Raw genomic sequence first — 15,844 nt, 5'->3', positions numbered from 1 at the left:
CACTGGTACACTCTGCAACAGCCTTTCTTTCACTGTATTACCTCCTTCCAGACCTGTTTAGCAGTTAAGGATTTAGTGACTAGGGTAACTGAGGAGGCTGTTGGGTACAGGGTGAGTGGTGGAGGGAGTGCACGGAGGTCAGATGAGACGAAGGAGGCACTTGCTTACCTGCACCACGCTGGCGCCTTGCAGAGCGTCTTCCCTGACTGTGGCGGTGTAGGTGGGCAGCGTGAACACCGGGGAGTTGTCATTCACATCAGTGATTGTTAGGTTGACCAAGGCCGTGGCGGACAGAGGCGGCACACCCCCGTCTGTGGCCACTACTGTCACCACCACCTGCTGTACGCGCTCAAAGTCCACCTCGGCGCCAATGCTTATCACACCTGTGGCAGTGGTGGGTCATGAGGGACTTGCAGGGAATGAGAACATCACACACACACACACACACACACACACACACACACACACACACACACACACACACCAGCCAAAGAGACTAATTCAATTTTCAGCGGTGAAATCAAACTATCGTCTGACACCAGTATGAAGTCAGTCTGGGTGGGGCCCAAACCTCCTCACAGTGCTGCCGCATCATCCCAAATACATCACTCCCTCCCTCGTGTGTTATCTACATACTATTTGAAATTGTGTATCAAGTATTCAGTATACAGTAAATAAGATTTGATGCTATGGCCAGGGAACTCCCCAAACACCCTGCCCAAACTGACTTCATGGCTGAGTTGAACTATAACAACCTACTGATATATATATATATATATATATATATATATATATAGATATATATATATATATATATATATATATATATATATATATATATATATATATATATATATATATATATTGCAGAATGATTTGGACTCAAAAAAAATAAAAAAAAAAAAAAAAAAGGGTGTTGATCACAAGTGTACCAGTCTTTGGGTGGATGTGCAGGTACTCCTCCAGCGTGGTGTGCTGAAGGGAGTAAGAGATTTCTGCATTGATGCCGATGTCCCTTGAGGTGGCCATGACCCGCAGGACTTCTGTCCCCACGGCCGTGTTCTCTGCCACGGAAGTTTCGTGGAGTTTCCTCACAAACTCAGGAGCATTATCATTCACATCTGTGGGGGACGGAGCTCACAGCCTTGCTTTGAAGCATTCTCGTACAAGAAGAGATCATAATGCAGATATACGGGACAGAGGCTCAAAGTATATGGAGGATGGACTCATTATCTAAAATACAAATAAACTTGGCCTTCCAAATGATATCAGTGAGACTAAGTTTGAAGAATTGATTATTCCTTGAGGTTTTTAAACATAAACATCAAAGCAACTATTTTTTTTCATGCAAGTAAACTCTGATTGCTGTTGATTACTGTTGGCAGGACACTTTATATTGTGAGGACTCAATGGTCAATCTAACGAGGGCATGTTGGAATGGTTCCTTTAAACATATCTTCTCAATCGTGACTTATGGATAGAGACTACCATTAGGAAAATCTGTCTGTCTGGTCAGGGCAGTTAAGGTAGTGCTCTGCTACTGGTAACATGTAACACAGTACAACCAGCCGCAGGGTCGGGTAGTCAGCGGCTAAACCGGCAACCCCACTGGTTTTGTTTTGGACCAGTGAGGAGGGTGTGCTGGACCCCCAGGTGGATTAAAATCAAGACCATTCTAAGGGCAGATGAACTCATGTTTATTAGAGTCAATGGCCATCCAGTTCCAGCTACAGGTGAAATAGCGGGTGGTAAACTTCATAGCCCCCTGCTCCTGCTGCCTTGTAGGGTTTGCCTGTTTCGTTCAGGCAAAGGCTTGGGCCACCATTTAAAATAAGTGGTTGGGTGTGCAAGGGCATGCACCCAGAAAATCTTGCGCCAAAAACTGAAAATGGCTTGATTTATGAGCCATAAACCGCCCAACCACTCATGAAGAGTGAAAACGGACTTTAAACGAAATGATGATGATGATTAGGAAAACCTGTTTGAGTAAATTGGGTAATATAAAACATGGATTTCAGCATAAATCTGATCCTCTGTTGGAATCCACTCTTGTCTTAAACTAGCAAGGCTTAGGACATGAGAACCAATGTAGACGCATGCTCCATTAGCTCGGTAGCAGCGACGGGCCAAGCTTATGGTTTACCGCGTACCAGCGACAGGCCAAATTTTCGCCCTGATATAAACCCCAAAAATAGAGGATGCATAAACTGATCACAAATGGGTTGATATATATAATATAATGATTTGCATGAGTGATGATTTTTTCTCTTTATTTTGCTTAGAGCGGCCTATAAGAAACATGATCCCTGCAGCTACAGGGTTAGAGACAAAAAAAATATCCTAAACTTCTTAGTATTTTTTGATAGATTTGTTCTGTTTTGGGTACTAGTTTGTGCATGACAGATTTTTGTAATAAGTGTGTCTCTAATGGCCCATGCACCTCCACTGGTACCTACTTATGCCCCACAAGACACTTTGGGAGGGCAGTGCAGGGCAGCGGCACGTCACAAACCTGAGACTGTGACGATGAGCTGCGTGGTGGATGACAGCGGTGGGCTTCCCTGGTCCACGGCGCACACTGTCAGGCTGTAGGAGTCCCTTGTCTCACGGTCCAGGGGCCGGGCCAGGCTGACCACACCCTCCATCTCGTCAATGGTGAAGTGGCCCTCCGCTGAGTCCACAAAGTTGTACAGCAGCCGTCGATTGATGCCTGGGGGTACAGAGGAGACGTTCTTCTTCTTATTATTATTACCTCCGCCAACGAAGTTGGGAGGAGGTTATACTTTCGGTCCGGTCGGTATGTTTATTTGTTCGTTTGTTCGTGAGCAGTCTCCTGTGCACAATTTTGTGGATATTTCAACCAATTTTTCAGGGAAGCTTCGTGTCCATCCAGAATAGAACCCATTAATTTTTTTATGTCAAAGGTCAAGGTCAAGGTCGCACAAAATGTCAGATTTACATATTTTTGGCCATAACTTCAGTTCTCCTCATCACAGACTTCAGACTTGGTTCATATTTTAGCGCATGGAAAGATGCACCTTGAACGGCCTTGATCTTGACCTTTGACCTTGACCTCAAAAAGTTTGCTCAAGGTCAGTTAAAAAAAAAATCAAATTTCGAAACAAATGCTTTCACATGATGGCCTTGACCTTTGACCTCAAAAAGTTTGCCTAGGTCAGAGTTTAAAAAAAAAAAGAATTTCATCAAATTTCGAAACAAATGCTTCCATATGATGCATAAGGTCACAGTTGATGCCCATACCAATTTTCAAGATGATCTTTGGCGGAGGTGTGCACTCTCCGAGTGCTATGAGTCTAATTATTATGATCATTATTATTCTCATTATCATTATCACACATTACTGATCATGGGCCTCACAGAACAGCATAAAAGCCCTAATACCCGTGTCTTTTGTGAGGGGCATGAACAGCAAGGAAAAAGGGAGTGAGATTTTTGCCCTTGAGCTGCCTCCCTTGATGTAAAAAAAAAAAAAAGAAGAATCACCCAGACCTGATCCCCTGCCACAACAAAGCCTTTACCGAGGTCAGGGTCCGTGGCAGACGTCTTGAGGACGATGGTGTTGATGGGCGCGTCCTCCAGCAGGGTGGCGGCGTGGGTGGCCAGGGAGAAGGACGGGGGGTTGTCGTTGGTGTCCGTCACCAGGACCTCCACCACCACCTCACACTGCCAGGCCTTGTGCTCCCAGTCCTCCACCACAACCTGGACAGTCACACCCAGAGTTTTGGGCTCATCATAGGCACCATTACCCTAACCTGGCTACAACTAGTATTAATATTGTTATTACTATTATTACTGAGCCATGAAAGGCCAGTGTGTGTTTGTGTGTATTTACCTATTTGTAGTGTACAGGGCCTGAACTCAAGCTCGGATAGTCCTGTCTCCCAATCTATATTTGTCCAACGTTTCCTTCATTTTTTGGACACTGCCCGCTTCAACAATGTCTTTGTTTAGTCCCTTTCATATATATATTCACACTTCAGTATGGAAAACTGTACTTCTTTATGTCTTTCAAACAAGTCTCCTTTCTCAATTTCTTGCTATGTGTGTGTGTGTGTGTGTGTGTGTGTGTGTGTGTGTGTGTGTGTGTGTGTGTGTGTATTTACCTATTTGTAGTCTACCAGGCCCGAGCTAAGCTCTAACAGTCCCGTCTCCATATCTACATTTATCCAACCTTCCCTTCAATTGTTGGACACTGTTCGCCTCCACCACTTCTCCCCGCAAACTGTTCCAGGTGTTAACACTTCTATGTGGAAAACTATACTTGTTTTAAGTCACTCAAACAGGTTCCTTTATTAAGTTTCTCCCTATGTCCTCTCAGCCCCTGCATTCTCGCAGTTAAGAAGATATCATCTCTATCCACCTCATCAAACTTATTTACCAACCTATAGCCTACAGCATGATCAGATCTCTCTCCCTTCTTTGTTCCAGTGTCGTCAAGTCCATCTCCTTCAATCTGTCTTCATACATCATATTTGAGAGTTCTGAGACCATTTAAGTTGCAATTCTCTGTATCCTTTCCAGCTTTCTGATAGCCCCCCCTTTTTTTTTGTGTGTGTGTGTGTGTGTGTTTGTGTGTGTGTGTGTGAATACTTACAGTGAGGTGGTAGTGGTCCCGTGCCTCTCTGTCCAGCTGGGTGGCTGTGGCCACGTGGCCATTCAGCTGGTCAATACTGAAGTGGTGGGCGCTGTCCCCGGTGAGAATGTAGCGGCTCCAGGCAGCAGTGCCTTCATCGGCATCCCAGGACACAACAGAGGCCACGTGGGTGCCTGGGGTGGCGTCCTCGGAGATCTCCTGGCGGTAGATTGGCTCCTTGCACACCGGACCGTTGTCTGTCGTGAAGCACACCAGTGTGAGTCACAGAAGTGCTAGACACTCTGCTTACTTAATTCATGACCTATTACCATACATTATCCATTATCATTTCAGGCAAGACTATACTGTCACCAACCGTTGATGTCAATGACTGTCACAGTAACAGTCGTGTTGGCCGTAAACTTCCCGTCGGTGATGGTGACGGTGAGGGTGTACTCGGCCTGCCTCTCCCGGTCCAGCTCACCGGCCACGTACACCTGGAATATGGACCACAGCAACGTGACTCTCTCATTAAAGAACAGTTTCGTTGTTGGCAGGTCACCATTGTTGTTGTGTCTCACCATCCCTCCCACCCACCTCCCCTGAGGCGTGCACCAGGAATTGGCCGTCAGGGTCGCCGCCGGTGATGAAGAAGTCAAGTTCGGCCACAGACTCGTCGGCGTCCGTCACGCTGAGTTTCCACCACCGCCGTGCCCGTGGCGGTGTCCTCAGGCACTGGCGTCAAACAAAACTAATTTGGCAATGTAGATATATAAAACCTTCACAGCCAATGACATATTACAGAGAAAATCAATTTCCTGTCAATCATTTATCTATAAAACCCTTGTAGTGCCTCACCAGCAGTGACGTAAGTGTCTTTGGTGAACACTGGAGGGTTGTCGTTGTAGTCCTTGACCAGTACAGTGACTCTTGTGCTGGTGGACAGAGGCTTGGGGCCCCCGTCAGTGGCAGTGACGGTGAAGGAGTACTGGGCCATGGTCTCGCGGTCCAGCGGGGCCGCCAGGGTCAGCGTCCCAGTGTGTGGATCAATGCGGAAAGTTGACTTCACTACAGCGCTTTCATCGGGGCCGAGGCTGTACTGGATCTGAGGAGGGAAGAGCAGAGAGCAGAGCAGACATTTAATAATTTATTCTGGAGAATGTTTTCATGGACTGAAAATAACATGGTGACACAGGCAACATTTACCTGGCCATGGTTTCCTTCATCGTCATCAGTGGCCGTGAGGATGGTGACGGTGGCGCCCACCTCGCTGTTCTCGGCCACCAGGGCTGTGTAGCTGGACTCAGAGAAGCGTGGAGGGCAGTCATTCACGTCCATCACCTGTTGGTCATTCCAGAACAAGACCCAACCAATTCAAAATCCATAAATTAAAATGTCTTTCTTTGACTGTCATTTCAGCCCAAAATCCAAACCGTAATCAACCATAAGGATAAGAGATCAAAACTTCATGCACTCTGCCATCATTCACATCCATCACCTGTTGGTCATGCCAGAGCAAGACCCAATCAGTTCAAGACCAATATATTAAAACGTCTTTCATTGACCCTCATTTCAGCCCATAATCCAAACCCTAATCAACAATACAGACAAGAGACCAAAACTTGCTGCTTCCTGCCATAAACTCACCACCACAGAGATGGTCATGTAGTCCACCGTGGGCGGCGTGGTCAGTGTACGGTTGGTGACGCTGATGTGATGTGTGCGTCGCCGCTCATGGTCCAGGGCCCTGTGCACCACCACCAGGCCAGTGGAGGTCACGGTGAAGGGCCCTGAACTCTCCCCAGACTCCCTCTCCTCACTGGCTGCCTTCATGCCCTCGTCCACCATGATCAGGTACTGCACTGACTGTGGCCCCGCCATCCACAGGGACGTGATCACATTGCCTGCCAACACAAGGCAAGACTTTGAGCATACAGAAGGTGGCTAGCTGGGGCCAGAATGTTATGAGGTGCAGATTGTGATGTGTGTGCTAGTATGTGTTATCTGAGGAAATGAGTGTATGATTTCCCAGTACTGTAATGTGTCTGTGTGTGTATTTACCTATTTGTATTTACTTATTTGTAGTATACATGGCCAGAGCTCAATCTCAGTCAGTCCTGTCTCCCACTCTATATTTGTCCAGAATTTCCTTCATTTTACGGACACTGCTTGCTTCAACAACGTCTTTGCTAAGTCCATTCCATGTATTCACACTCCTGTATGGAAAACTGAACTTCTTTAGGTCTTTCAAACAAGTCCTCTTTCTCAGTTTCTTACTGTGTCCTCTTAGTTGCCTCCTCCCTTCAGTCTCGATTAAATCATTTCTATCCAACACTTCCATTCCACTTTGACCCGGAAATTTAATGCCTACGGAGAGCCAAAGTTGCAGTGAAACTCGAAAAATATTTTTTGTAAATTTTTGTAGTTTTTTCATTCTGGAATGAATCTCATTGAATAAAAGTTGTAAAGAATCATCCGCATAATTCAACTGTGAAATCAGATTATTATTTGGACAGACCGTTTAGCTGGAATTCCGCCAAAAAAGGACGGCTGAGGGAACAGAATTGCTCTACAGACGCCATGATGTGTAGGCAGGAACTGTAGACTATTTTTTGCACGGAATGGTGGTGGGGGACATCGCAAGAACAAAAGAGGTGCCAGTTAGTCACTCAGCATCAACAGAGACCTATAGTTACACGCGCCCTTCAAATTTTGGAAAGCTTCTCACTCTCCAGCGCTGGCGTCATGCTCGTTGCCCATGTCTGATAGAACTATATGATGCCAGCGGCATCATCGTCATTAAGGGGTTAATCAACATCTATTTCTACTTGAAAGTAGGTATACAGTCCCTGAAAGTCAAGATCAAGACCAAGATGGCCCATCGAACGTAGCATCCCCGTGTGATTAGTTCCTTCAGTAGCACAATGAAAGTTACCGCCTGCACACTGTGCAGTGAGTGAATTTACCAACCAACCCTTTTGTTTACCATTTCAAAGTCACAGCTGCTCGGGGTAAGAGCACTGTAATTCTTCAACAAACAGTGGAACACTTTGAACACAGAGATGGACACAAAGCAACATACGGTATCATAGTCATAATTGTAAGTAAGGTGGCCAAATGTAATACTGCACACACATTAAGTTCAGGGAAATTTTTTTTTTTCAAATATATCTTGCCAAATTATAGGTGTCTTATACGTCAGTGCGTCTTATATGGCGGGAAATACGGTATATATGTTTCTCCAAATATCTTATTTATGTGCTTCTCAAATGCTAGTGTATCTTGCATTATAATTCCTGAGATTTTTTCTTCCTTCACGGTATCGATAACTGTTCCTCCCATCCTACACACTCCACTTGGTCTATTTTTACTCTTGCCCATTTTCATTGTGTGACAGTTATTTCATTGAACTCCATTTCCCGTTAATTTACTCCATTCATGTATCTCATTGGAATCTTCCTGTAGTTTATTACAATCATCATCTTCATCTCTTATTTTTCTAAGCAGTTTGGCGTCATCTGCAAACATACCCTTGTAACTCTTTACTTTTTCTGGCATATCATCTATAAATATTAAAAACATAATATTCGCTAACACTGACCCTTGTGGAACGTCACTTGTGACCGTTCTCCATTCTGATATCTCACCTTTCAACACGGTTCTCATTTCTTTGTTTGTCAGGTAATTTTTCATCCATAGTCATTTTTCTCCCAATCCTCCTCTATTTTCTAATTTCCACATCAGTCTCTTATCAAATGCCTGTGTGTGTGTGTGTGTGTGTGTGTGTGTGTGTGTGTGTGCCAAGTGATCTGCATATTGTTTCCTTCCTTGTATTTTCTTAAATAATATGCATTTTACCAGTGACTTTTTAATTTTATCTTATTTTTTTATGTGTGTGTGTGTGTGTGTGTGTGTGTGTGTGTCATATTACTGATAGCTGTGGGTGCTCACCGATGGGGGCGTCCTCCCTGATGAAGAACTGTGCATACTTCCTGGCGCAGTGCGGGGGGTTCTCATGAGGGGGCAGCAGGAAGATGGTGACGGGCACGTCGGAGTGGTGCTGGGGGGAGCCGCTGTCCTCGCCACGGATGAAAAACTGGTACACCTCATTTTCTGTAACATTTGGGAGTTCACTGATACTTATGGAACTAATGGAACAGTCTCTCTGTATACGATAATCACTTGTGCATCCAAACTCACACTTTTTAGAGTAAAGAAAACAGCTCAAAAAAAAAGTCAAGAAAAGATACAAAAATTTGGGAGTTCACTGCTACTCATGGAACTAATGGAACAGTCTCTCTATATACGATAATCACTTGTGCATCCAAACTCACACTTTTTAGAGTAAAGGAGACAGAAAAAAAAAAAAAAATGAAAGTTTACTGCTACTTGTGGAACTTTTTTTTTTTTACATTAGAGAAAGCAGTTCAAGGTAAAAAAAAAAATAAATAAATAAAAATAAAAAATAAAAAAGCCCGCTACTCACTTGTGCATCCAAGCTCAATTTTTTTACAGTAAAGCAGACGGCTCAAGATATAAAACTGCTCGCTGTAGTAACTATCCTAACCCAGACACACTCCGGACCCGCATCAGTAAAGAATATAAAGAAAGCATGTGTGATTTTGGAGAGGTAGATGTAGTACTTGTGCACGAAGATGACACAGCCTGGCAGAACATTAGCAGACAGCAGGAAGTGTAAGGCGCCTCAGATCAGTATTATACACTTCTGACTCTCACATCAGGTATTTCCAAAGGCTGAGAAAGATTAACCCGGGAAGCAGCGGGGATCATGTTTCTTATTGGTCCCTCTAAGCGAGAAAATTGAGAAAAAATCATCTCTCACACAAACCATTTCATAATGTATATCAATGCATTTGTGATCAGTTTATGTATCATCTATTTTGGGGGGGTTTATATCATGGCACAAATTTGGCCCATCGCTGCTACACGGTAAAGCCAGAAATTTGGCCCGTCGCTGCTACCAGGTTAACCCCTTGACTACAGATTTCCTACCAGAAGACATCACCAAGCTACAGGAATGGAACAAAAAGTGGCTGCAACAATTCAATGAAGAAAAATGTAAAGTAATGCACCTTGGGAGGGAATATCCAGCATACCAATACCACATGGGAAACAAACACTCTACTACCCACAGGGAGTATATGCTACCAGGCTACCAGTGAAAGCCAAATCCGTGCCAATTGCAGCGGACGGGTTAATTGGATTCTAATGAGTAGCTTTGTAGGTCCACGTTATAAAAGCTTCATCAATCTACCACTAGTATCCATGGAAACACCTAGGAATCCTACGAAAGCCTAGTCAAGTATGTGAGCTTGGGCACTGAAATGTATAAAAATATGGTCCTTAGGTTGTTGGAATAATTGTTTTGAGGCAGCAGGAAATACTAAATGTTACAAAGGAAACTGATAACACAGAGGAAATGGAGATAGAAAATGAACACGTTAGAGAAATAATAAGACTCAGAAGACTGACATACAAACTGTTACAAAGAAAAATGATGACTGAGAAAATAGAAAATGAACACGTTAGAGAAATAATAAGACTCAGGTTCGACTCTAGTGACTCAACTCCGACTCTTCACCCATGACCGTGAGTAAGTGGATGAATTACCTCGGCTGTGGATGGTCTGTGCCACGGTGACCTCGCCGGTGGTGGGGTTGACCAAGAAGAGCTCCAGTGCCTCAGAACTGTTGGCTTCATACATGCGGTACCTCACTTCACTGTTTGCCCCTTCATCTGCGTCACTGGCCTCGACCTGTGATGGCAAGCATGGAGAAAGTATAACAAATGAGATCTATAGCTGGGTAAGGGTAATCTGGAACCACTGCACGTATTCTCAAACTATTCTTCACTGTTAACTCCATCTGCATCACTGGCCTCTAACTGTGATGGTGAGCATGGAGGAGGTATAACAAACAAGATCTATAAGTAGGTAAGGGTAATCTGAAACCACTGCATGTATTCTCAAACTATTTTTCACTTCCTTCTCTTTCCCCTTCCCTCTCTCCTTCCTCTTTCCTATATTCTCCTCCTTGTAGCCTTGCTTTACTTGACATTTCCTTTACTTCTCCCTGTCTCCCTCTCTTCCCTTTTTTCTCTTTCCTTTCCCCTCCTTTTGGCTCACAACAAATATTTCCCAAGGCCACGGAGGTGATTGGCTGAGTTCACATGATTGTTTTTCAGTCATGGTGCGAAAGCCTTGTGAATTAAACTATAACTAGACTCATTGGCCTACCCATGGAAATACTAGCACAACCTCTACAAAAGCCTTACCAAATACCTATGGGTGTGTAAGCCCAGAAATGCTTGAGAATATGGGCCTAATGCAGCCATACAGTTCCATCGATCAGTTTTCCTGACACTAAGGTTGGTATTCTCAGATGATTCCTTCCCTTACATCGATTTCCAAAGGCCAAAAAGGAGATCAGTCAGGTTCTCATGGGTGTTTCTTTAGATTCATGGTACAGAGGAAGGGTCAGACTACCACCAGGGTCATTAAACTACTCCTGGATATCCCCACAACCCATATGAAAGCCTTGTCAAATATGTGAGCTTGGGTGCCAAAATGTTTAATAATACAGCCTGAAATGGTGGCTTGCAGTCCCTTGTGATACATACATACAGAAACATAGTGCAACAAATCAACACCTTGACTGAAGATTTCCTACAAGACCTCACCAAGCTACAGGAATGGAACAAAAAGTGGCTGCTACAATTCAATGAAGAAAAATGTAAGTCATGCACCATGGGAGGGGAAATCCAGCATACCAATACCACATGGGAAACACTCCACTATCCACCACAGAGGCAGAGAAAGACCTGGGAGTATATGTTATCAGGGTACCAAAAGGCAAAATCCATGCCAATCGCAGCAGACGGGTTAATAATATGGCTCCATTGCAGTCCATTGTGATGCCTACATAGAGAAACACAGTGCAGCAAATCAAGGTACAGTACAGTTTCACATAAAACAGTATTATATGGTAGAGTGAAATGGAGTTTAGTGCAGCGGGGGGCAGAATATTGTAGTTATTCTATTTTTTTATTACAGCAAAGGAAGTAGCTCAAGGGCAAAAGATAAATTAAAAAAAAGTCGGCTAAACACTGACTATAAAAGTAGGGGAGTTTTTTCTACAGTAAAGGAAGCAACTCAAGGGCAACAAAAAGAAAGTGTAGAAAAAAGGCCCGCTAATCGCTGCTCCTATAGAAGTGGAGAAGGGTGGCTGAGAGGTCAATATCAAGTGGTAAGAGGACTATGTTCTTATATGAGAAGAAGCAACAGGGCAACAGACAAAAAATATTACACTGACGAGTTTTTTACAGGGAATATGGAGGTTAGAAAAGGAAAAAAAGACCTCACTGCTTGCTGGCCCTAAAATGACACACTAATCACCTCCAGAGAAACATTATAAAAGAAGGAACAGGGCAATAGACAACAAATAGTACACTTACGAGTTTTTTTACAAGGAATACGTAGGTCAGGGAAGAAAAAAAAAAAGACCCTCATTGCCTGCTGGCCCAAAAAACAACAGATTACATAATAAACTTACTGGTTCTTTACAGAGAATAGTAGGTTAGAAAAGAAAAGGCCTCACTGACTACTGGCCCAATAAATAACAGACTAAAAAATAGATCTACTGGTTCTGTTCAGAGAATGGAGACAGCATAACAACCGAAATTACTAGCTAGGTAAGGGTACTAAAAGCCAGGCCTGTATGGACCATATTGGCTATACAGGCAGCGCCACACGTGGCCACTCAGTGAACTGTCAAAGCAGTACTTTCCACAGAACTCAAGTTATGTATTAGTGCGTCTGAGGCTGCCTCCAGGATACAAGGCCTTGGTGCCGCCACCGCTCCAAGCCAACGACTGCACACACTTTCCTCCTACCCGATTTCCTGACTACTATTTGACATGGAGAAAAACTGAAATCGGGTAGGAGTGAAGAGTGTGCAATCATCGGCTGGGGGCGATGGCGGCATCATGGCCGTGTATCCCTGAGACAGCCTCAGACGCACTCTAGTCTATAACTTGAACTCTATGGGAAATTCAGCTTGGAGTTGAGTGGCCACATGTGGCGCTGCCTGTATAGCCAATACAGTCCATTCTTAGACTATTTTGGGTCTCTCAACAAATATTTCCAAAGGCCATAAAGGAAATTAGTTGATTAAGGCGCCATTCACACTGTGCTGACTCTGGGCCATGACAACCCAGCGACTAAGGGCACACAAGGTCTTGGGTGTGAAATGCTGATGTGAAAGGGTCGCACATGGTCGGAAAGAGGTCTAGAAACGATTGTCAGATGCCGAGTCGGCACAGTGTGAAGGGGGCCTAAAAGTCGCTGAGTTGTCATGGCCCAGCGTTGCCACGGTGTGAACGGGGCCTAACTCCTCCCTGCCCAGTGTTCCCCACCTTGAGAATGGTTGTCCTGGGAGCCACGTCAGTGTTGATGTTCGCCTGATACTCCGGCAACGTGAAGACTGGTGGGTTGTCGTTCTTGTCGCGGACCGTCACACGCACCGCCGTGAAGCTGGCCCGGCCCCCCTCGTCCATCACAGACACCTTGAGGCTGTGCACAGGCAGGGACTCGCGATCCAGAGGTGTCTCAGTGTATAGGTTGCCTGGGAAGGGGTGAAGTTTGTATGGTATAAATTAACAAAGAATGAGGTCCCCTTTTTTTTTTTTTTACAGGAAAGGAAGCAGCTCAGGGGCATAAAAGTGTAGAAAAAAGCCTGCTAAACGCTGCTCCTAAAAAAATTAAAGAAGTAAAAAATGGCCAAAAGAGATGCCAGTTTCAGGTTATATAGAAAGTTTCTTTAGTAAGGATGTAAATGTGATTTTTCCGAGTCAAGACATATGGTGACTGTTTGGTAATCGTCGGCGTTTTGTTAAGTTTGGGTAAGTTTAGGGTATCTTTCATTCAAAGCCTCACAACTGTATGCTCTAGTGATGTGGTTCCTTGAGGTTTAAAATGTAGTTAAATAAACAAGCTACTGTAATGCTGTCTCAGGGAAAACTTCAGTAAAATATGACTGGAAGAGCATGTTTTCCATCCTTTTTTTTTATCTCCTTAACCTTCTATTGCTACCATTACTGTTACTACTATGACTACAACTTCTTTTACTACTCCTACTAATACTATCAACAACAACATTCATACATCAAACCTTCAAATGAAATCTCTTACTGCAGGAACCTAAAATTCAAAAGTATAGTACGAGCAAATTCAAAGGGCCGTATTACTAAACATTTTGTCTCCCAAGTTCACATATTTGACAAGGCTTTCGTAGGAGTTTTGCTCATTTCCAGGGGTAGTTTTATGACCCCGGTGTTAGTTTGACCCTTCTTCTGTACCGTGAACCTAAAGAAACACTCATTAGAACCTGATTGATCCCCTCTTTGACCTTTAGGAAATAGTTGATGTGAGAAATGAAATTGTCTAAGAATACCAACCAATGTCTCTCTCTACCTTCTTTGTCCACGGTGAAGGCTCCCTCTGAAGTCTGGTGCAGGATGGTGTACTGCAGCTTGCCCAGGTCCCAGGCATCAAGGTCCGTGGCCACCAGGTTGATGACTAGCTGGCCAGGAGATGAATTTTCCTCCACGTAAGCTTCATATAGAGTGCGATTAAACCTGAGGAATATAAACAGACACTGAGGTTGTATGATGTATGATAGCTAGTGCAATGTAGTGTGTTCCAATGGTTGATGATAAGGTTAAGGAGAAGAGTTTTCCTCCATGTAGGCATCTTAAAGAGTGTGATTAAACCCAAGGAGCATTAACAGACACTGAAGTTGTATGGGATCGCTAGATAGGATGTGTAAAAGGTAGTGCGATGTAGTGTGTTCAAATGGTTGATGAGAAGGTTGAGGAGAAGAGTTTTTCTCCATGTAGTCTTCATAGTGTGATTAAACCCGAGGAGGATATACGGACACTGAGGTTGTACGGCACTGCTTGGTGGGATGTGTGGTAGGCAGTGCGATGTAGTGTGTTCCAATGGTTGATGAGGAGGTTAAGGAGAAGAGTCTTCCACCATGTAATATTTGTAAAGAGTGCGATTAAACCTGAGGAGTATAAACAGACACTGAGGTTGTATGGCACTGTTTGGTAGGATGTGTGGTAGGTAGTGCAATGTAGTGTGTTCCAATGGTTGATGAGAAGGTTAAGGAGAAGAGTTTTCCGCCATGTAAGATTTGTAGAGTGCGATTAAACCTGAGTATAAGCAGACACTGAGGTTGTACGGCACTGCTTGGTAGGTAGTGCAATGTAGTGTGTTCCAATGGTTGATGAGAAGGTTGAGAAGAATTTTCCTCCAGGTAAGCTCCGTAGAGAGAGGAGTATAAACAGACAGTGAGGTTGTATGGCACTGTTTGGTAGGAATAGGATATATGATAGGTATTGCAATGTTGTACTATGTTCCAAAGACAGTGCTCATTTCCTGCTATAATGCCTAGGTAAGGTCTGGGTGTTTGTGGCTGACTGGGCTGCTTGAGGACTTTGCTGGCATTGCTTATTATACATGCTGTCTACCTATCAGTGCCTTACAAGGTGAGATGGTGGGAGAACAATATGAAAACTTGAATATAGCTGACTGTCTTGGGCCTCCTTAAAATCTGCCACACTGAGAAGAAGATATATCCCTTGCTATCTTTTATTACTGTTTTCATATTGACTGCTCTTGTGAAAACTTAAAGGTAACTGACTGCCTTGACTCTTTAAAGGATGCCATATTGATATTTCTCTCACTGTCTTTTATAATTATTTTCATGCTGACTGACTGGTGTGATAACCTTAACCCGTCTGCTGAGATTGGCACGGGTTTGGCCTTCACTGGTAGCCTGGTAACATATACTCCCAGGTCTTTCTCTGCCTCTGTGGTGGATAGTGGAGTGTTCCCATGTGGTATTGGTATGCTGGATATCCCCTCCCAAGGTGCATGACTTTACATTTTTCTTCATTGAATTGTAGCAGCCACTTTGTGTTCCATTCCTGTAGCTTAGTGATGTCTTCTGGTAGGAAATCCGCAGTCAAGGGGTTAAGATAATTGAGTGTTTTCAACCTCTTTGGTCTCTGTCACAGTGATATTTCCCTTGCTGTCCTTTATCAATGCTTTCATGCCAACTGACTGGTGTGAAAACCTTAAGATAAAAGACTTTCGGTTGACCTTTTTGACTGTCTCATATATCGTAAAAAAGATGACGTTAATGTTAGCGGCTTCATAAATTGCCA

At 43.9% G+C, this 15,844-nt stretch overlaps 2 protein-coding genes across 3 annotated transcripts in view; both read right to left on the bottom strand.

Moving 5' to 3' along the window:
• LOC126992691 (fat-like cadherin-related tumor suppressor homolog) overlaps positions 1-5,284 on the bottom strand; it is a 35,227-nt gene extending 29,943 nt beyond the window's left edge. Inside the window, exons 1-7 of the mRNA XM_050851495.1 lie at positions 5,192-5,284; positions 4,971-5,091; positions 4,616-4,851; positions 3,540-3,720; positions 2,513-2,710; positions 933-1,121; positions 169-383 (exon numbers count right to left, since the gene is read on the bottom strand). Of these exons, the coding sequence (XP_050707452.1) occupies positions 169-383; positions 933-1,121; positions 2,513-2,645 (537 nt within the window). The 5' untranslated portion in view covers positions 2,646-2,710; positions 3,540-3,720; positions 4,616-4,851; positions 4,971-5,091; positions 5,192-5,284. The remainder of the gene's footprint in view (positions 1-168; positions 384-932; positions 1,122-2,512; positions 2,711-3,539; positions 3,721-4,615; positions 4,852-4,970; positions 5,092-5,191) is intronic.
• A 45-nt stretch (positions 5,285-5,329) lies between these two features.
• The window catches only part of LOC126992647 (protocadherin Fat 1-like), a 30,773-nt gene continuing 20,258 nt past the window's right edge, over positions 5,330-15,844 (bottom strand). The window contains exons 13-19 of one of the 2 annotated variants that reach the window (XM_050851440.1): positions 14,085-14,248; positions 13,028-13,236; positions 10,226-10,370; positions 8,546-8,707; positions 6,242-6,498; positions 5,801-5,935; positions 5,330-5,699 (exon numbers count right to left, since the gene is read on the bottom strand). In XM_050851440.1, the coding sequence (XP_050707397.1) occupies positions 5,424-5,699; positions 5,801-5,935; positions 6,242-6,498; positions 8,546-8,707; positions 10,226-10,370; positions 13,028-13,236; positions 14,085-14,248 (1,348 nt within the window). In that variant the 3' untranslated portion in view covers positions 5,330-5,423. The remainder of the gene's footprint in view (positions 5,700-5,800; positions 5,936-6,241; positions 6,499-8,545; positions 8,708-10,225; positions 10,371-13,027; positions 13,237-14,084; positions 14,249-15,844) is intronic. The other variant, XM_050851441.1, reaches the window with a different exon arrangement.

This window comes from Eriocheir sinensis, unplaced genomic scaffold, assembly GCF_024679095.1.
Source record: "Eriocheir sinensis breed Jianghai 21 unplaced genomic scaffold, ASM2467909v1 Scaffold5, whole genome shotgun sequence".
In the NCBI taxonomy this organism is placed as follows: Eukaryota; Metazoa; Arthropoda; class Malacostraca; order Decapoda; family Varunidae; genus Eriocheir; species Eriocheir sinensis.
Note: the sequence above shows the minus strand (reverse complement) of the source record. Positions and strands in the feature narration are given on the sequence as shown.